The following is a 21,424-nucleotide window of genomic DNA, read 5'->3' as shown; positions in this document are numbered from 1 at the left end:
AAAATCTGATGCGGTGGAGGTAAGGGATTTTAGGCCTCTTAGTTAATTGGAGGGGTGTACAAAATTATTGCTAAAGTTTTAGCTAACATGTTGAAAATGGTGCTTGGGGACATTGTTTACAAATCTCAAAATGCTTTTGTCAAAGGAAGACAAATTTTAGATTCTATTCTTATTGCCAATGAATGCTTGGATAGTAGGCTGAAATCATGAGTTCCTAGGGTGTTATGTAAGCTGGATGTAGAGAATGCATATGATCATGTGAATTTGGACTTTCTCATTTATATGTTGGATCATTGTGGTTTTCATGAAAAATGGAGAAGATGAGTTTTCTTTTCTATCTCTACTGTTAAATTCTCCATTCTCACTAATGGAACTCTATGTGGTTTCTTTGAAAGCTCTAGAGGTATAAGACAAGGTGATCCATTATCCCCTTTATTGTTTGTCATTGTTATGAATGCTTTTAGTAAAGTGTTGGATAAGGTAGTGAGGGATGGACTCATGTCTGGTATTGGGGTGGGTCCTATAGAAAACTCTTTGCAGGTGACCCATCTTCTCTTCGCTGATGATACCCTGGTCTTATGTGATGCTGATCTTGGTTAGATTTTGTTTCTCTGGTTGGTGCTATTTTGGTTTGAAGTAGTTTATGGGCTGAAAATTAATACGGGTAAGTCTGAATTGGTCCTTGTGGGTGTGGTTCCAAGCAGATATGGTGGATGTGCTAGGGTGCAAAAAGGCTCCTTTCCAATGAAATATTTAGGTCTTCCATTGGGTGCTAATGTCAGAGATAGTTCTATTTGGAATCCAATTATTGAGAATGTGGAGAGGAGGTTAGTAGGTTGGAAACGACTATATCTCTCAAAAGGAGGTAAAGTTACTCTTATTAAGAGTACTTTGTCCAATCTTCCAACTTATTTTCTCTCTCTTTTTCCTATCCTGGTGGAGGTTGCAAACTGTATTAAGCAACTTCAATGAAATTTTCTCTGGAGTGGTACGAGGGATGTTAAAAAAACTCACCTAGTGAAATGGGCTATGGTTTGCACTCCTTTTCATTCTAGAGGTTTAGCTATTAGAAGTTTGAAAAATTTTAATAAAGCTTTGCTTGAAAAATGGTTATAGAGATTTGGGAATGAGCGACAGGCCTTGTGGAGGAGAGTGATAGGGGCAAAATATGGTTGTGAAGGGGGAGGTTGGTGCTCTCTTCCCGTTATTGTCATGGAGTGAGTTTCTAGAGATCTATTAGTCGTGGTTGGCCATCTTTTGTTTGTCACATCCAATTTGAGGTTGAGGCCAGGTTTATAGTTAGACTTTGGCAGGATATCTGGTGTGGGGACACTTCTTTGTGTGTGCTCTATCCAAAACTTTTTTCTTTAAGTCGAAATAAGGAGGACTACGTGGCTAATTTGATGAAGTTCTTAAATGTTGTTCTTTTCTGGGATCTAACTTTTAGAAAATACAGCGAAGATTGGGAATTGGAATCCTTTTACAGTTTAATGTCTAGAATTTATGGAGCTTCTTTAAAAGGAGTTGGTAACGATAAGATGTGTTGGAAACCTGCTATGGGAAGAGGTTTTGTTATTCGTTCTTATTACCAAGTGCTGACAAAAAGTTTCGATTAGTCTTTCCCTTGGAAGACTGTTTGGAAGTCTAAGGTCCCCTCTAGAGTTGCTTTTTTTGTGTGGACTATAGCTTTGGGGAATATTTTGACTATTGACAATCTTAGGAAACGACAGATTTTGATTTTGGATTGGTGTTGTATGTGTAAAATAAATGAGGAATCAATTAACCACCTCCTCATCCATTGCTCTATTGCTTTTGATTTATGGTCTATGGTGTTTACTTTATTTGACATTCATTAGGTTATGCTAAAAATAGTGGTAGAGTTGTTGGCTTGTTGGCAAGGAAAGTTTGGGAGGCATTAGAATTTTGCTATTTGGATGGCTGTGCCCCATTGTTTGATGTGGTGCATTTGGCGGGAGAGGAATAACCGGCATTTTGAGGATTTAGAGAGATCAGTTTCAGATCTTAAACTCTTCTTCCTTAAGACTATTCTGGATTGGGTTACAGTGTTAGGCTTTCGTTCTTTTTCTCCAATCCATGGTTTCATGGACTTTTGTACTTTATGCACTTGATTTTTTTTGTCCTTAATGTATACTTCCTGTATACTCAAGTGACACCCCTCTTCTTTTTAATATATTTTTATTACTTATAAATACGCGGTTACTATAGTTGTGTAAATAATTTTTTAATATTTTTTCCTCTCACCCACTCATCAGACCTTTCCTTTTCTCTTTTTCCCAAAATCTCTTATTTCACCGTCTTCATCTCCATCTCCATCACTCACTCACTCTTCCTCTAAACAAGACTAAGCTGGTCAACCACCCAACACCTACCACCGTCCACCCTCCACACTCAAGCCAAAAAATCCCACCTTATTCAAACCCCAAAACTCAAATCAAAGTACACTCACAACTCAAAACACCAAAAACCAAACAAAATCACCAAGTCCCCAAACCTAAGAGAGAACCAAAGTTAGAAGTCTTTTGTTTGTGGTGGTTGATTGGCTGAACCCATGGTGTTCGGTCATAGTGGTCTAGGCTAGGTGGGATTCGGGTTTAGAGAGCTAGAAAGAGCAGGGGTTTAATTTATGTGGGTTTCCGCCTTTGTGATGGTTATGTGATGTCCAACCATGGCCATGGAGCTCTAGCTATGGAGGTTTGGCTTTGTGATGGTGAAGAGAGAAGAAAGAAGAGAGGTGAGAGGTGAGAGGTGAGAGGTGAGAGGTGAGAGATGAGAGATGAGAGAGAACCTTTTACTTTTTTGAGGAGATGAGAATGCATGTGAAGAAGAGAATAGTCAAAAAGTATAAAGTAAAAATAATAATAATAAAATAAAAAATATAATAGATAATTTGACGTAGGTATTTTGTAAAAGTTGCTGTGTAAAATACAAAAAGTGAGTTTTTATGTTAAAATGGATAGTAAATTTTACAAAGACTGATGCGAATGCTCTTACCCCCTAAAATAAATCAGTTGTGTGTGATTCTACAAAAGTTGTGTCAAGAACAAACAAAAAATAGTGATTCTACAAAAGTTTATTTTGATGATTGATTTCCTATATGCATACATAAATGATAAATGTACAGCCATTCAGCAAATATATATATATATATATATATATATATATATATATATATATATATTATAAATCTACAGCCAAACGTCTATCTTCCCTAGATCACAAAATTATGTACACATGGAATGGCAAAACATCCAAAATCATACTGCTCTAAAGAATAGCAAAAGCAATTGACAAAAGAACCAAAGCGGGGGGAAATGATAATATAAAGGGAAGGTCTTATATTCTTTTATTTATTTAGGTAAATAGTAGGGAAGGGGCCGAGTTCAAATTGTAGACATAGAACGCTATAAAAGATGTCCTTACCATCGTATTATCATTTAAACTTTGATCAATGCTTATATTATTGCATAAAGAAAAGTTGCGCCCACAAGACCGGAAAGAGGGAACAAATCATTTTTGTTTTTTTAATTAAAAAAAGAATGAATGAATGAAAGAGGGGTAGGAGAACTATTCATGACACCAAATCTCCAATTCGATTTTTTTTCCTGAATAATCAGATTCTAATTAATCACTACTCCATTATATTCTGGTACATTAAATAATTGGCAAAAAGAGATGCCAAAGAGTCAAAGACATTGTTGGAGGTCAATTTGATGTGCTCTAACATAAACGTACACTCATTATAAAACACTTTGTCAATTAATTTCAGCTCCGGGTTTCCTTTCTTTCTTTTCAATTGACAACAGAAACTGTACCACCTCATGATAATTGACAATTTCTTACAAACCACTGATTAAGTAGATCAAGATTGCAAAATTGATTAAACTGTGGCTGCTCCATACCTTTTCCTCATATTGTCTACACCTACTTTCGTCAGCATTCTTGTTGCTTTCATCAAGTTAGTTGACAAAACAGTAATGGAATCCAAGCTCTCTAACATACCAGTTCATCAAGCAGTTCAAATGCAGATAACAGCCTCCTTTCTCTGCAAACCAATTCAAGCACATGAGCCCATGAATCAAGCTCTGGTTTAAATCCCATCTCTACTAATCCAAACATTGCTATAGCTGCATCATCTGCCATATTAGCCTTACAAAGGTGAACCAGCAACTCATTTGAAGTTGCATAATGTGGTACAAACCCCCTACCCAACATCAAATCCAACAACTCTGTTGCCCTCTTCAACTCACCTTTTTGGCACAAGAAATTCAACACGATCCGGTAGCTTGCTTTGTTCAGATAAACACCATCATAAGGAAGTTTCTCAAGCATATCAAGAGCCTCCTCAAACTTACCTTCTCCGCATAGTCCTTTAAGTATCACGTTGAAAGTCACAGTATCAGCTCTACATTCTCTTTCTTTCATCTCTTTGAGTAACTCTGTGGCTTCATCAATTTTCCCAGCTCTACAGAAGCAATTGATTAAAGTAGTGTAGCCAATCGTATCAGGTTTCAGACCAGAGCTCTTCATCTCATAAAAAAGCTCCTTGGCCTCCTGCACTCTTCCCTCCTTACAAAACCCATTCATCAGGGCTGAGTAATTGAATACATTGGGACTGCATCCATTGCTCTTCATAAATTCCATTATCTTCCTAGCCCGGTCAACTTTCCCTCCACGGCAAAACCCATTGATCAAAATATTGTAAGTTAAGGCATCAGGCAAGATCTGATCCTTTGAGACCATTTCCTCAAACAGGTCAATAGCTTCTTTAAGTCTTCCACTTTCACAAAGACCATCCATCAGGGTTGAGTACGTAATCAAATTAGGATAGGAAATCTTTGACTTTTTCATTTCATTAACAACTTCAAATGCAGATTCAAGATCCTTGCTCTTGCAATGGTGCTTAACCAAGATGTTAAAAATGCAGGTATTTGGCCTCAAGTTGAGACTCTTCTTTGTATGCAAGAGAAACTCTCGTGCTAAATTAATCTGGTTTGATTCAACTAGGAGATTGAGACAAGTGCTGATGGCTTTGAGAGACGGCTTTTCACGAACATATGGCTGGATGGCATAGAACATCTTGAGCACTCTTTCATGCAGAGAGGATTTTGAAAAATGCTTCATGAGATTAAGGAATACACCCTCATGAAATTTGCAAGTTTCATAAGTCATCTGATGCAGAACAGCATCAATGGCTTCAAACTTCTTGGACCGTGCCAGCTTGTCCAGGATAGCAGCATAAGTGGCACCATTGTGATTAAATCCGTTTTGCTCCGCTACCATGTTAAATATTTCAAGGGCATGTTTTGGATCTCTCTCACGTTTGATTAAGTTGATGGCAGATTCGTGAGAGATATACTTGGGTTTCCTTCGAGTAACTATTGTTGTAGTAGTGGTTTCGGGTGGAGGGTCTGGTTTGGGCAATGCAGCTTTCGACATTTGAAGAGGAGAGATCCATGGAAGTGAAGATGAGCATGCTGATGGAGGAGAGGAGGAAAACCAGCAGCGCCTACCAATAGATACTGCCATAAAATTCATGAAAATTGTTGCTGTTTTCAAAGGGCCTCATCATCTGAAGAATCATGAGAGTCTATTAGTCTTTATTTGTGTAGCAACTAATCCCATAAAATGGTGTAAACAGATAGACCTAGAAATGAAAAATCAAAGCAGGCAGCGGCACACTTATGTATGTTATAAACTAGTAATGAAGAACAAAATCTAGAAAAGAGACAAACCATAAAGAGAACACGCACAAACTTAAGATTTGTCATCCAAATAAATTGCAAGCAATAGCAAGAATGCAGACAAGAAATATCCCATCTGAGGAATAACAGTTGGAATGTAATTAAACCATTAAACAAACATATAACAGGGCACATACAAAGCATCAGCATACAAATCTTCGGAGCCATTTCTGCTGAAATTAATCAATCATCCAACACTTTGGTATCTAATTAAACAAAAACAGTGACATAGTTCCTCTGTAGATCAAAGAACTTCAATATCTAGGAGTATCATGATCAGCCAATGGGGTTTCAAATGAAATATTTGAAGACCTTTTGATTCTAAAAAACTGATTGTTGAGTGACCAACTGACCATTCAAACCTTTCAATTCATAGATGTGGACCTTGGACCTATGAATGGGGATATTCCTAGACCTCACAAGGAAGTGAGTTAGACAAAAATATTAGAAACTTGGACTAAAAAAAAGAGCCAACTTGGATTTAGGTATGCCTTCACACTAACCAAGAGATAATTGGAAACATAGATAATTCAAACATCACTGTGTGTCAGGTTGCCAGATTTTTTTTTTTTCCCCGAGATAATTCAAGTGTTACAACAAGTGGGGAGGGGGCATTTGAACCTCATTCTCTTTATATAGGAGACCAGGCAATGCCATTGAAGTATAAAGCTCTTAGCTCCCAGAAGAAATTAAAAATACACTATCCAACAGTTTCACCAGCTCAACCATGAATGAAATTTAGAACACCAATCATAATTGCCCATGTTTTATTGAAAACTCATTACCAAAAAACAGTGTGTTATAGACCTACTTTAGCACTCTCCATCTTCAAGCAATCACAGTAAACAGTATCAGAACTTGAAATTCATCCTGTTGTTTAATTGAAAAAACGCTAACCTTAAATAAAAATTCGTAATCGAGATACTACCTTAAAGCTTAATATCAAGAGGGGGACCCAAAAAAAAAGAAAAAGACCTACCAATCTTTTGATGAAGTAGCTTCAGAGAAATGTAAAAGTACCCATTATTATCCTCAAAATATTGAAACCAGAAAGAAAAAAATAATAAACGATGAATTCAAAGATGTATATTTTAAAAAACTCACCTCAAGGATTTACGTTGCTGAAGCAAGTGTAGTGTTGTGATCAGGAATCATATTTTTCTCTCCAAAGAAAGTCATTTACAAAACCTGAGTTATTAATTATCACCAAAAACAGAACTTTTTTACAGGCGGCGGTTCCGGCAGAATGACGGTAGAAGGAGGCCGACGGTGGTGGCGCACAAGATCTCTCTCTCTCTCTCTCTCAGCTGTACAATATTCAGTCTCTTTAACAGCCCAAACTACATAATTTTGATTTTTTGTTTTTTTACTTAATCGAATATTAAAATTATTAAAAATAAATTTATTTTATTTTATTTTTAAATCTTTAAAGGACAAAAAATAAATACTGGGGGAAAAAATGCTAATTTAGTTTAAAAATTTAAGAATGCAGAGAATAGTAAAAAAAAAAAAAAAAACTGGTATTTAATCCAAATAAACCCAAATCTATAATTTATGGAAGTAGTGAAAATTCAAGAAACCCATCCTTGAAATCCAATTTAGCCCTATGAACCTTTTCTTTACAAGCATTAGCTAAAAAAAAATGTCAACATCCCAAAAACTATTTTATCTATTTTAATATATCACTTTATTAATATACCCTACATCACATCTCTTATTTTAACACATCACCATTAAAATAATTTTAAAAAACTCCTTAAAAAAAAAAAAAGAATAAACTCATGTGCATATAAAAACTAAAATAAAAGAGAGAAAAAGAGAGTAAAATTCATCTATAAGTTAAAAAATGTATAACTCTTATATTATGTATAATTTGAACTCATATATATATGTAATTGTAATTATTTTAATTGTACCGTGTATATGTATGGATTATACACTAATATATACATATAGAGAGGTGCAATGCAGTGCAATTTTCTTAACAAAGAACCGCATGCTGCACCGCACCATTAATATCCAATTTAATTGCTATTTTTTAAAGGGAATTTTAATTGCTAAATGGTTGCACTAAATTACAAATATTTTTTTAGATATAATTAACAATTTTTTTATGGGAGATATCAATAACAACTTAATTGACCTTAATGACTTTTTCTATGCTTATTTTTCAAAAAGAAAAAAAAAATTATTTGCTCTGAATAGACATAAAATCTTAATTATTTTTTGGTTAAAGAAATCTTAATTATTGACTTCAATGATCAATTTTCTTTATTTATTTCTCTCCTTTTTTCCCTTCAATTATTTTATCCTATTATAATACACGACTTCTTCCTGTTCCTTTGTTTTTTTCTCTTATAATTTAAAGTTGATTTAGAAATCTAACTTCATTTTACAATTTGAAATTTTATATTTAGCCAAACTCTCAATTTTTCCTCTATAGGTTTTTTTTTTTCTCTTTTTTTCCTAATAAAGTTGAATTTTAAACGTGGATTCCAGTTAGCTCAACCGGTAAAATCTCTTATAATTTATAATTGTATAAGAGATCTGAGATTCAGTCCCCGCTTATATCAAAAACTGATTAATAACTTAATTTGATAATAAAGAGCTATTATCAAGAATAGACTTTATAAGTTGAAACTCGCTTTAAAACAAAATAAAAATAAAATTTAGAAGTTGTGGTTATTCACTTATTCCTAAACAAAAAAACAAAACGTGGTAAAAGGTAGTTCTGTTCAGTCACAGACTCACAATAGATAGGCACATGCCATAAAAGAGAGGTGTCATGAGACTCGTGAGAGAAAACCCACAATGAGATATAATCTTTCATCTGTGTCTGTCCACTCCAATTCAAACAGAAATACCCCAACTTCCACAAATTTCAAACAAAAATATCCTCATCTTCGTCATCATCATCATAAAAATCCAACGACCACTATTCCACTCACACCGTACACACTGAAACACACCACCAAACCCAATATATATACACCCACACACAAAATAAACACACATACACACACCAAACACAAACCCATCTGTCTCGCTCTCTGTCTCTCTTCGATAATCTCTCACAAAGTCTCAACAATGGCGACGAGCATCCCCGAAAACCTAACCAGAGACCAGTACGTGTTCCTAGCAAAGCTAGCTGAACAAGCTGAACGCTACGAAGAGATGGTTCAGTTCATGCAAAAGCTAGTTCTCACCTCAACCCCAGCTTCGGAGCTGACAGTCGAAGAGCGAAACCTACTCTCAGTGGCTTACAAAAACGTGATCGGCTCGCTCAGAGCCGCGTGGCGTATCGTGTCCTCGATCGAGCAAAAAGAAGAGGGTCGGAAGAACGAGGAGCATGTGGCGCTCGTTAAGGAATACAGATCTAAAGTCGAGTCCGAACTGTCTGATATCTGTGCTAGTATTCTTAATCTCCTCGAGTCGAACCTCGTACCCTCGGCTTCGGCGAGTGAGTCTAAGGTGTTTTATTTGAAGATGAAGGGTGATTATCATAGGTACATGGCTGAGTTTAAGGTTGGTGATGAGAGAAAAGCCGCGGCTGAGGATACTATGTTGTCTTACAAGGCTGCTCAGGTTTGGTTTTTTTTTTTTGGTTTGGTTTTTGGGTTTGGTTTCTATTTGGTTGGTGGCTAAGAAAATGGAGTTCTTTTTTAGGTGAAGGTCTTTATTGGGTGTCGAAGTTTCAAACTTTGTGACGATCTGTGAAAATTTTACGATTAGGTTGTTTTGGTTTCAGGGTTTTGACTTTGTGAGTTTTAAAAGTTTTTTGCTTTTTTAGGATTTTGGTTTTGGGCATTGTTTGGTTGGTTCCTGAGAAAATTGGGTTTTTTTTGTTTTTGTTTTTGTTTTTTGTTTTGTGCGTTGAATTGGGTGTGAAAGTTTCAAAATTTGTGAAAGATCCGTGATTTAAAAAACGAAAGAAAGAAAAAGAAATTTAGGTAGTTGTGATTCTAGGGGTTTGACTCGTTGAGTGTTCTAAGTTAGTGAATGTGGCTCTGCTAAATTGAAGTGTTTATAAATATGAATTTTAAATTTGTTATCTAAAATAGAAACTGGGAATTTTGATTGATTTTAAAGGAAACTGGTTTTGATTAGAATCATGGGGTTGAAATTTCTGGATTTTGATTTTGTGGGTTTTGTCTAATTTATGCAATGTTGATGTTTTGTGCTTTTGAAGGATATTGCACTTGCGGATCTTGCTCCAACACATCCAATAAGGTTGGGTCTAGCTCTCAATTTCTCTGTGTTCTACTTCGAGATTCTCAATCAGTCAGATAAGGCTTGCAGTATGGCTAAACAGGTAAGATTGATCTCCTTTTGCCCCATGAAAATTTCAAAATCATTTCCTTGTGTTTCTGGTGAGCTTGGAAGAGAATTAATTCCAGATTTTTTTTGTTTGTTAGTCCTTTTTTCTGGATTTTGAGATATAAGATTTGGCACAGCTAAGCTAATTATGGAATTCATTACAGTTGAATGAATTCCCAGTTATGGGATATATTTTTTAGGTTTAAGATTACAATTGCTTTCATTGTATTGTACTTTTTGTCTGCAATGGACATAGTTAGCAGATTCATGTGGACTATAGTTGTCAACACTGGTTTATATGTCATCAAATTAGAGGTACGGTTGGTTTTATAAAGGGCCTTTGGTCCCCTATCAACCAAAGTCGTACTAAGTCCAAAACACAACTTTAGTAATTGGTCATGACATATTTGACCACAGGCCAGTTAACAGAAAAAGATTTCTCTTTAGATCTGTCCATTGATGAACCTAAATTCGGCAAGTTCCCATTCTAATCATGTTTATGCTTGTTTACCATCAAGGTAGTCTATTGACTGACAGTGTAATGCTTATTCTTGATTTGTCATTTAAGTCTGCTTTGCTTATTTAATAAACTTATGAAGCATCTGGAGGAAAAAAAAATGATAACAATCGGTTGCATGATTGCCTAGCCAACAAAAACGATGGGAAATCAATTGTAAAATTTCTTTTTTAAGTCTTTGGTATGACCACAACCTATATTGACACTATGCTCCTTTATGCTAGTTGTAGAAATGAAGTCAAAAATGTTACATACGCATGAAAGTAAATAATTAATTAAAGTAAAAAAAATGATAAGTGTCATTTAGATGGGGCTGAAAGCCGATGGTAGAGGATTTTTTTGGTTTACATCACAATTTGGACCATCTCAGCTGGAAGTTTGTAGTCAGTTTATGAACTTTTGTTCTCTCTCTGCAAGTGAGTGATGAGTTATGTTTGCAGATTATAGGATTCTGATGAGGTTGGTTTGGAGTCAGAAAATTGCCTAATAAGATGCATATATGGTCCCACGTCTATTCCTTTGTGTGTTTGGAGCAAGGTAGTCAATATCGTACTGGTACGTATACCGGTATTAAAACGTCAATGTTTCATACCGGTTTAAATACTGGCCAATTTCAAGCAATACCAGCCGGTACTGGGTGTACCGGCCGGTATAGAAAAAAGTTTTTTTTTTTTTTTTAGTTTTGTAATTTTTGAATTTTTGTAAGGGTAGAATGGTAACTTATTTGCAGTAACTTATTAGTATTATTTGTTTTCTTAGTATGCAATGAACAATTAAGCTTTATATATATATATATATATATATATATATATATATATATATAATAATGGTAAACCGAAATAGTACACCGGTATTGACCGATACCGAAATATATCGTTCTATTAGTCAAATCGGTACAGTATTCGGTACGAGATTGAATCCCTTAGTTTGGAGGAGTGGCTGTGTAATATCTTAGTGAAACTGTTATGGCAGTCTACCCTTGTGCATCATATTGGGTGAGATTAACCATATGAAAGTCTAAATGATATGGTTGATTTATTGTACTCTAGTAATAGTTCACTTTTGGTGTAGTATTTCCAAAAGTTCTTAATGTAAATTAATAGGATGCAACTATTTCAAGTGAAATATGCTGCATTAAATGCCACATTAATTACTTACCGAAAGTCATACAAATGAGGCTTTAAATACCTGTGACCATGTTCCACTTTTTAATAGGCAAAGTTTCTGTCCTTTTACCTGTCATCTAAACGTCTGAAATTCATTGAATTTTATTTTCCTTTTGTTTAAGGCATTTGAGGAAGCCATTGCTGAGCTAGACACTTTGGGAGAAGAATCATACAAGGATAGCACCCTTATCATGCAACTTTTAAGGGACAACCTCACTCTTTGGACCTCTGATGCACAGGTCCCTCATTTTTACACCCTCTCATGGCTATATCTAAGAATAGTATATGTTTTTCATGATTAGAGAATTAATTTATCAAGATCTAACGATTGGTTATGTTTGCCATCTTGCAGGACCAGTTAGACGAACCATAGAAGGTATTGTAAGCTTGACCGGTCCTTTTCTTCTACTGGAGGAGGTGGGCTTCGAATGTCATTTGTGTGCTGATTAGAAGTGTGTAATATCTTGAAAGACTCTGGGTATCAACCCTATAACATGATGTTTAATATTCAGGAAAAACTTGTTCTCTTCTTTGGAAATTGGTTTGGAAAGGGTAGCATTTGATAAAGAGTACCTATTAGCTTTTTATATGATGCAAACTTCCTGCGTTGTGGTTAATATGATTATTAGCCTTCCGATAATAATTTTTTTTGTGCTGTATTTGTTGCTGAAAGGCCTATTGTTACAGGGTGTTTATAACATCTTCATTCTTCAAGCACCAATAACAACAGATAGCCTGTAATGGCTATCAACACTATGTCGCAATTGCAATCGATCCCTGACATTTCCAATGATAGAAGCACATTCATTTTAGGGTTATGCTAACGAATGCCCTTAGGGTATTGGTTAACAATCTACTTTAGAAAAGTTTTGACATCACTTTTATGAGGAATGAAAAAAGCTGTCAAAACATTAATTTTTTTTTTTTTTTCTCATAAAAACTTTCTTTAAATAAATTATTAAATAATACTTTAAGGACATTCGTTAGCATTTTTCTTTATTTTATATTTTCTTTATTTTATATATGCGAGGAAGTCTTTTACTAGGGTTAAGGCGCATGTGATGACCTATGAAACCATGGTGATTTAAGCCTTTCCATGTGATCTCAAATGCGTGTTGTGTTGGAACAAGGGGTGGGAAAGGATTAAACAATGTATGCATGATGAGATTACAGTTGCACCTCCATCATCCCCAACTACCATGCAATATTTTAGCATGATATAATTGCAAAGCAGCTATTTCAGGTTAAAGCATCCAATGATTTGCTTGCATATGGTCAATCTCTAAGTTCCATCCAAGTTGAAGCTCACGTGGGTTCCACTTGCAAATTACAAAAATCCTAGAGCAATTGTGCCAGGCACACAGCAAGGCAGATCATCTCATTTCAACGAGACAATGAGTACAGGAGCACAATTTTCTATATCTCTTTTTTACAACTCTCGAGGTGGCAAGTTGTAATTGTTGTTAATATCCGGTTCCATCAGGTTGGATCTCACGTGGGTTCCACAGCACATGAAAATCCCAGAGCAATTGTAAGGCACACGGCAATACAGATCATTCTCATTTCAATAAGTAAAAATGGACACAATTTTTAAAAATCTTTTTTACAATTCTCGAGGTGAGTCTAAAGAGAAACTCAAAGCACAATTTATAGCTTCAACTTTTATAGAAAAGATAATGAAAATTTGTCCAAAAGAGCATTTACATTCGAACCGCCAAATGGGATATGTAAGATAGATTTAGCATTAAAGCTCAAAAACCTCCAACACCTAAACTTGTAAAAGTTTAGAATTGCAAAAAACATTTTCAATATTACTACCGTGCCGTTTTACTTTTATGATGGTACTGTAGCATATTGCATAAAGTTTTATATTATTTCTTCTCTCTCTGTCACTTAGTTTTTTTTCTCTTTTTTTTTTTTTTTTTTTTTCATCTCAGTTCTCACTCCCTCCCTGATTCTCTCTTGTTCAAAGCATGCCACTGAAGTTGGGTCACTAGGTCGATGATCGATGGCGGTGACGTGGGGTGGTCTCGATGATGGCGGTGTGGGTCTGGATCGGTCGGTTTGGGGTGGTCTGTGATGGTGGGTTAATCTGATGGGTTTGTATCCGATGGGTCGAGATTGTTGAGCAGTGGAGATTGGTGTGGTTCATTGGTGTGGTTCATTGGTGTGGTTCATGGGTTTTGATCGAGATTGGCATGGTTCGTGGGTTTTGATCGGCGGTGGGTCCTGGGTTTTGATTGAGCAGTGGATTCCGCATGGTTGGACTTTGAATTTTGGATTTGGATTGGTTGGTTTGGGTTAGTATGTTGGTGGTGACTGTGATGGGTGGTTGAGAGAGACAGAGAGAGAGATTAAAGAGAAAAGTGAGAATATTTTTATATTATTTCTATTTTACTTTATATTATTTTAATATATTATAAGTAAAAATAAAAGTTAGGATGCTGAGTGTATTGTAAAATAGTATTGTATAATTGATAAAGTAGCTTTTTGAGATGATAAAATAAAATAGAATGGCATTTCCGGACACGAATGCTCTAACCCCTCTTTTAAAAACAGCTTTACCTGTCAAAACATGGAGACTTCTTTAACTGGCCGATTTCTATTGCCAAATTATCAAGGCAGAGTCAAAAGGTTCAATCAAAGTATGGTTAGAGACTTGGAGAACAGAGATCGACATGTTATCATAAAGAGACCAATGAACTCCGGCTTACATCATAGTAACAGCTGATTTCTATTTCCAAATTTCAAAGATGACATGCCAGTTTATTCGAGTCTACAGCACACCCCTACATACAGTCATACACACACCCACTCAGATTCCATCCACAACACATACAATCCAAAAGGTAACACTTGAGACTTGCAACAAATGCTTAGATAGCTTCATCAACATCTTGATGAGAGACCAATTCAGTCCCTCGTGCTGCTTTTGATCCATTCTAGATACTGGAGATTGCCACCAGTTATGGGCAGAGAAATTACTTCTGGCACCCTGAGAGAGACAAGATAAACGGCATAAAGAGGAAAGAAATGTCATGTTTATCCAAAGGGTTCTTCTACTTTCAGTATCATGGGAATGCAGACAACATCTAAATTCTCGGCATAGATTTTGTGCAAAAGATCAAATAGGAAAATAAGACAGGATTGTCTACTGCATAGCATGTAAACTACCATATGTCTACCACTTTGTTTTTCCCCTTATGTCTTCGCTTTACTTGCAACTTTTCATCAAGTGATTTATGTAGAAATTACAACAAAGAAGTTTTGGCCTTACTCATATTCATGGTTTGCCTTGACATGCTCTGTCAGAGCTTCTAAAAGGGACTGCCTAGTCTTGATTATAAGAAGTTCCTCGGAATCTGTCTGGATCTGTCAACCAACAATACAAAACCAAGAGAAATAAGCTAGACAAAATGTTGTAAACTTATTCAAGAAAGTCACTCTTGGTTATACAAATAGACAAGAACATGTAAGCCATCCAGTGTGAAATGAAAAGCAAAGAGCTGGAAAGGTTGATATCCACTGTACTCTATATTCAAATGGTAATCTTGATTAATGGGGAATGTAATCCATACCTCTCCCTTCCACTCATAAACTGATTCAATACCTGTAAAAGCAAAATAAACATGGGTCATCAAAACTTCAATCAATGAATGACACCAATTTCATTCTTCTTGTTTTTCTTTTCTCTCTCCTTTGTTATGCTAAGACCCAAACCTACGAACTGTCACAACCCAGTTCCACCTGAGCCAAGGCCTTGATGCCAATAAATATCAAACAGAAGAACCATAAAATTCAATTACCAACCCGCAGAAATGAATTCAAAGAGAGGGAAAAAAAGACATTCTTGTACTCAATAGATAAGAGAATATTATGGTTTTATTTTACACAATGAATGCATAAAACAATGTGAACCAGAAAATTCAAGTTCAGCATTATCAACCAAATTGTCAAGTCCATGCTCTTGAGGTGTATACATATAAACCAACCCATATACAAATCAGTCCCTTTCAATATGCCCTCATCAAAACAGGGGACAAGCAACTTTATGTTGTATCTATTGAGAGATAGAACCATGAATTGTATACCTGGTACTCGGTTTACACATGCTGCAAGTTTTTCTCTAACAATGCTTTCAGCCAACTTCTTACCTACATAAAGATTTCCCCGATATTAATTAGCAGTTTAGGACTCAAATCTTCCAACATATATAAATGACTTAACAGCCAGAAATCTAAAACATACAACTTAACAAGTAAATACCACAAAGTGGAATAAAAAATCTGAGCTGAATGGTTAAATCACTACCACACCACAATATATTCTTAAAGCAGAAATCCCTTTAAGAATTTCTTAAGAGAACCAATGAATGAAACCCGAAAAAAGAAATAAACCAAAAGGACAAATAATGACCATCGCCATATATAAACAAAAGGGTTAATTGCATTTTTACCCACACGAGGTTTCAGTCAAATTTGATCAATCAATTGGATTTTTAGTTCATTAATTCAATGTTATTCAGATTGTAACAAGTAGGTTATTTTGTTTTTGGAGTTTTCCAAGAAAAAGTGATTTCAACATTCGATTTAGGTGGATGAAGTGTAACTTTATAAACCATAGTTAGTTCATCTGGTAAAGTCTCTTGCCATATAATAAAATGATTAAATTCCGCTTACACCAAAAAGAAACTCATTGTATCTAAGGTGGCGTTTGGTATGGGGTAATGTTTTAGGATTCCCAGGAATGTTTAAAGATTCCCATGTTTGGTTGCAAATTACGCTAGGGAATCAGATGCCAGGGGAATCCTTAAACCCCTCTCAGTAGGAATGTGGATTCCCTTTAAAACAGGTGGGAATCCAGATTCCCAAACTTAAAAGAAATTGTATTTTTTATAAATTGACAATTTTAACCATTTTTCCTTATCATTTAAGCAATTAAGATAAACTATAAAACAAATTATCAATATCTTCTCTCTTGTCTTTATCTTTTCCCGCCAAAACAACATAAACAGGATAAATAACTCTGCTAATAGTTATTTTTGTATTATTCTTGTCATTTTGAAATGTTAGATCACAGTTTTAATGAATGTGTTGCTAATTGATAGTTTATATAATGTTTTTTTATCTATCTATTAGTAAGATATTTTTTTAAAGGACTAATTAATAGTTTATATTTTTTTTTTCATTATTTATTTAAAAGAAGATTTTTTTTTTAATGGGCTTGGTACTTCACATTCAAATCTAAGGACAAAATAGGAAAAACAAATAATTCATTTAAGATTCCTGGAATACACCAAACAATATCATCTCACATTCCTGGGAATCTCCCAATGAAACCAAACATAGGAATAGCTACATTCTTAGGAATGTGATTCCTAGAAATCACATGCCTGGGAATCTAGATGCCAGAGTAATGTGGATTCCCCGTACCGCCACATAAAGGTAAAAAACAATCATCGTGGGAAGCAAATTCAATAGGCTGCATTTAGACAATAAGGAAACAATGGAAGAAAACTTTGAGTAACACTCGCTCATTCCTCAGACTATCATGCATTCGTGAAAACCACTTTGTTCGACCAAAACTGAATTTCACTAGAGCAACATTCTTAAACTAGGTTTTCTTTCATCTTTAATCATTATTCATTCTTGTAATTTTAAAGTAGGTTCTTCTCTCACATATCACAACCTATATATATATATATATATATATGTATGTATGTATGTATATAAGCCACAATGGGAAAATCAAATTTTGGCCAAAACCACAAAATAAATGATTATCCTAAATAAAATAAGTTCAGTTAATGGGTGCCTTTATGACATGTGTTAAAGATGAATTTTATAATGCAGTCGAACCAATGCTATTACATCTATTTCAAAAGCACATGTATGACAAAATCGAAGAAAGCAACAACAAAAAACACAAACCTGCTTCTTTGTTAGGGACAGTTACATAGACAACGATGCTGGGCACAGTGTTGCCACTACTACCTTCCATTTTAATAGTACGGACACTCTTAGCTGGCGATTCACCACCAAACTTAGATCTGTGGAAACCCCACAAAACCAAAAATAAAAACATACACACTCACACTCACAAATTCAACGTTACCCCATAACTAAAAATTGAAATGACACAAAAATCTTGGTGAGGTTGAAGCAAAACTATATGAAAGTTAAAACCCATAATAGAAAAATGGCGGTGGTGGGATTGGTTACCGTAAGAGAGGGACAAAAGGGAGAGACTGAGCACAACCCGTTTTGAGAGAAGAGGAGAGGCAGAGATTGGAGAGGCCAAAGCTGAGCACGCAAAACGCAGCACCGACTAGGGGCAAACGGCGTCGTAGTGTTGAGGAAGAGAGGAGGGTGGAGAAGGACGAGGTTGCTGTGGCTCTGGAACAGAGCGTAGATACCATATTTTTGGTTCTGTTGTGTCTTTTTTTTTTTATAGTATTGGGTTAAAGTTCTTTGCTTTGCTTGATTGATGCTGTCGCTTGTGGAATACACGAAAAGAGGCAAATTGCCGGCTCTAGAAGGTACTAATTGTGCTGATGTTAATCTGATTGCGCCACGTAAGAATGGAAGTTTGATCGTACGGTGGCCTTGTTTCCAGCTGGATTGATATTTTTGTGGGTCCATTTTAACATTGGTTCCTTACTTCTTTTTCAACACAATATTGACCACAATTATTTACATTTTAGTGACAAACACATCCTAACAAGAATATGATGTTAAATTTGAAAGTTAAAATAGTGCAATGTGTTAATTAATTAAAAGTGTAAGGTCCCGTTTTGCACCAAGCCCACTAATGGAAAGGAGATAAACCCAAAGAGCCCAATACAATGAATTTCTAGAGAGTAGGCTATAAATTTATGTTTTAATGAGTTTTGCTAGTAATAACTAGGGGTGTCGAATCAGACCCGCCACCCGCCCAACCATGTCGACTTGGCCAGAAAACCGCCTGACCCAACGCCAGCGACGATCGGCAGCAGGTCTTCGCCCATAAAACCCGAGACCGGCGGGTCGGTAGACAGGTTTGAGCATGAAAAACCGATGTTCAACCGACCTCACCAGAAAACACATTAGAAATGAAGTTCTCCACTGATTGGAGTGGTTATCCGGCCTCATTTTGTTCGATCTGGCAAGATCTCGTTGAGATCTGGCTTGATCTCATTGGGATCTACCAAAATCTCTTCAAGATTCGACCTAATCTCATTGAGATCTAGTCAGATCCAGCAAAAACCAAAGACTTTTGGCAAAATCCGGCAACGAATCACACAGTTCGAAACCGCCCAATACCCGACCGAAAATCGATGACATCCGACCACCCGAACTGCTACCTCCAGCGGGTTGGCAACAGGTCCATGTTTAGGAGACCCGAAGTGATCGGGTCGATTCCAAGTTGGGCACAAACCCAACCCAGACCGACCTGTGGACAGGCCTAGTAATAACGTTGGGTTGAAATTACAATAGGAGGAAATTGGAACAATTTGAATAGTGAAAACTGTCCTCGATCTTAAGCAGAGGAGGTTGGTTCTTACATTTCACTCTCTTAAGGACAAATTACAGATGTTGTTCTTATGTCTATAGTGTTTCCTTTCTTCCTCTCATTTTTCTCGATCCCCTTTTTTTTTCAGGACCTTCTTGTCTCTTATACTTTATTCCTCCTCTCATTTTTGCTCTCCACGTGTAGGTCTAGACTGCTAATGTTGATATTTGTCCCATCAGCACCTTCTGGAAGTCTTTAGGTAATAGTTGTAAGGCTCAAAATCGCTGTTCAGATATTACTTCCTCATTAATACAGCTAGAGATTTAGCTACAGTAAAATATATTTTCATCCCCAAGACCTTCTAGAAGATCATTTTGGACAACATGATGTACCATCTGATCCTTACTTCACTTAGCCAAGGAGATACTCCTCCTAGGATTACCTCCCTTAGTTTCTTCTGTCACAATTTGCTTGTGGATCTCTAGGTCTGACATCTTCATCACTATCAATCTGTCCTCGGACAAGTGAACAACCTCGAACAAAGCCACCTAAAAATGCACTTCGGGCCTTTTATCCCTACAATAGCCCCTCAAAACTCTGTTTTTCTCTTCTATCCGATGAGAAAATCGGGGTTTTGGTCCAGTGCAATGGCTTCTACATGCTTCCTCAACCTACGCACATGAGAGTGTCGTTTCTTATGTTTTGTAACTGTTTCTGATGCTTTGAAACCCGTGATGCCTTATTAAATGCTCCAGGCGGCGCTCTGTCCTCCGCATTCTACTATGGGATGTAGATCCTATGGTTAGAATTTCTTCTTGAATTTTGAGCGGGATAACTCCCACCCAATCTCGCCTTTCATATAAAACGCTTGGGAGATCACAACTTTTCCTTTACTTTACAAATTGGTCAACCCTTAAGAATTTTTGAATTCTCTTACTTCCAAGAATCCTCCATTTTCCTAACTCTCAGGAAGTTCCTGAAGTGTCACCTGTTCTTTTTCTCATAAGTTTTCACGTACCTAAGTTCTTTTCTTTTCGACCACTCTTCTCGACGTACTAACCTTTAACCCTTTTTCAAAATTTTGTTTTTAATTTGTTCAAATGGGTAGATTCAAAGACCTAGTAGACACTCTCGTTGGTATGGAAGGCTTTAGAGCCAAATACCACATCCCACAGGGAGTTGCTCTGAGATATTATGCCCAAGATCAGATAGTTACTGTAGGCAAGAAGGGGAGGTCATTATTCCTATGACCGCTTTCATAGAAGGAGGAATGATGCTTCCCATGGGGAATGTAACTCGAGACTACCTGTATAACCATAGGTTGTGCTCTCACCAATGCGCGGTCAATGTATTTAGAATTTTAGGTAGCGTCGGTGCTCTCAATGAGCAAATGGGTTTGAGATTCACATGGCACGACGTCGTCCATATGTACGAGTGTCACTCACTCACTGACTCAAGGTATTACCTCAAGTCCAGGTCCAGTGTTGTTAGGCTTATATCGTGTCTTCCTAAGTCCAATAAGGGCATAAAAAACGACTACCTAATCACCTCCGAGGAGTGGCATGGCGGTCTTCATTGCCCAATTCAGGAGGGAAAGCCAGGTGGGATACCATAGGAATAGGTCCCTTGGCATGGGATTTAGTTCTCTTAGCTTTGTCATTCATTTCCTTTTGATGACGGACTTTATTGGCCTGACCGTGATTTGCTCCTCGGATGTTTTTGCAGACAAACAACACATAGTGCCTTGCTTAAGCCTTGCCAACATTAAAGACCTCAACAGAGTTAAGGTCCGAGGTGTTCGTGAGTGAGGAAGGACAGCTGAGGGCGGTCCACCTCATCTTGGGCTTCAAGCCAATATCGAACGTTTTCCAAGACGTGGGTCACGCAATTACAGCAGGCAACCCTAGGCGTCGAAGGATAGAAGCCTCCAAACCTGGAATTCTTGCTCGAGAGGATGTGCCAGACGAGTTACCACCCCTTCTTGCACGCCCCGAAGTAGCACCTCCCATTCTCACACGCCCTAAAGTAGCAGCCTTGAGGGAAGAATCTACTTCTTCACGCCTTTCTCTCGAGGAGGAAATAGATCAATTCCAACTCGAGAAAGAAGAAAAGGAGCAAGTTAATCCCATCGACCTCTCAGATTCTGAGAGTGAGCTTAATAGATCTTCAGC

General features: G+C 36.6%; 3 protein-coding genes across 3 annotated transcripts; 1 reads left to right on the top strand and 2 right to left on the bottom strand.

The window, feature by feature from the left end:
* Positions 1 to 3,604: 3,604 nt before the first annotated feature.
* LOC142618487 (uncharacterized) lies at positions 3,605 to 7,059 on the bottom strand. Its single transcript, XM_075791429.1, has 2 exons — positions 6,867 to 7,059; positions 3,605 to 5,590 (listed from the first exon to the last, which is right to left on the bottom strand). The coding sequence occupies exon 2, from the start codon at positions 5,554 to 5,556 to the stop codon at positions 4,012 to 4,014; it is 1,545 nt and encodes a 514-aa protein (XP_075647544.1). The 5' UTR covers positions 5,557 to 5,590; positions 6,867 to 7,059; the 3' UTR covers positions 3,605 to 4,011.
* Positions 7,060 to 8,549: 1,490 nt separating this feature from the next.
* Positions 8,550 to 12,405, top strand: LOC142621084 (14-3-3-like protein B). The gene is made up of 4 exons (XM_075794399.1): positions 8,550 to 9,347; positions 9,952 to 10,074; positions 11,885 to 12,001; positions 12,115 to 12,405. The coding sequence occupies exons 1-4, from the start codon at positions 8,574 to 8,576 to the stop codon at positions 12,133 to 12,135; spliced, it is 1,035 nt and encodes a 344-aa protein (XP_075650514.1). The 5' UTR covers positions 8,550 to 8,573; the 3' UTR covers positions 12,136 to 12,405.
* A 2,072-nt stretch (positions 12,406 to 14,477) lies between these two features.
* On the bottom strand, positions 14,478 to 18,269 carry LOC142621086 (protein CutA, chloroplastic). The gene is made up of 6 exons (XM_075794400.1): positions 17,984 to 18,269; positions 17,693 to 17,811; positions 15,854 to 15,916; positions 15,341 to 15,372; positions 15,040 to 15,134; positions 14,478 to 14,757 (listed from the first exon to the last, which is right to left on the bottom strand). The coding sequence occupies exons 1-6, from the start codon at positions 18,178 to 18,180 to the stop codon at positions 14,676 to 14,678; spliced, it is 588 nt and encodes a 195-aa protein (XP_075650515.1). The 5' UTR covers positions 18,181 to 18,269; the 3' UTR covers positions 14,478 to 14,675.
* Positions 18,270 to 21,424: the final 3,155 nt, after the last annotated feature.

The sequence above is a fragment of the Castanea sativa genome, chromosome 12, assembly GCF_040712315.1.
Source record: "Castanea sativa cultivar Marrone di Chiusa Pesio chromosome 12, ASM4071231v1".
NCBI lineage: Eukaryota > Viridiplantae > Streptophyta > Magnoliopsida > Fagales > Fagaceae > Castanea > Castanea sativa.
The sequence above is the reverse complement of the archived record's forward strand: the minus strand, read 5'-3'. Positions and strand labels throughout refer to the sequence as shown.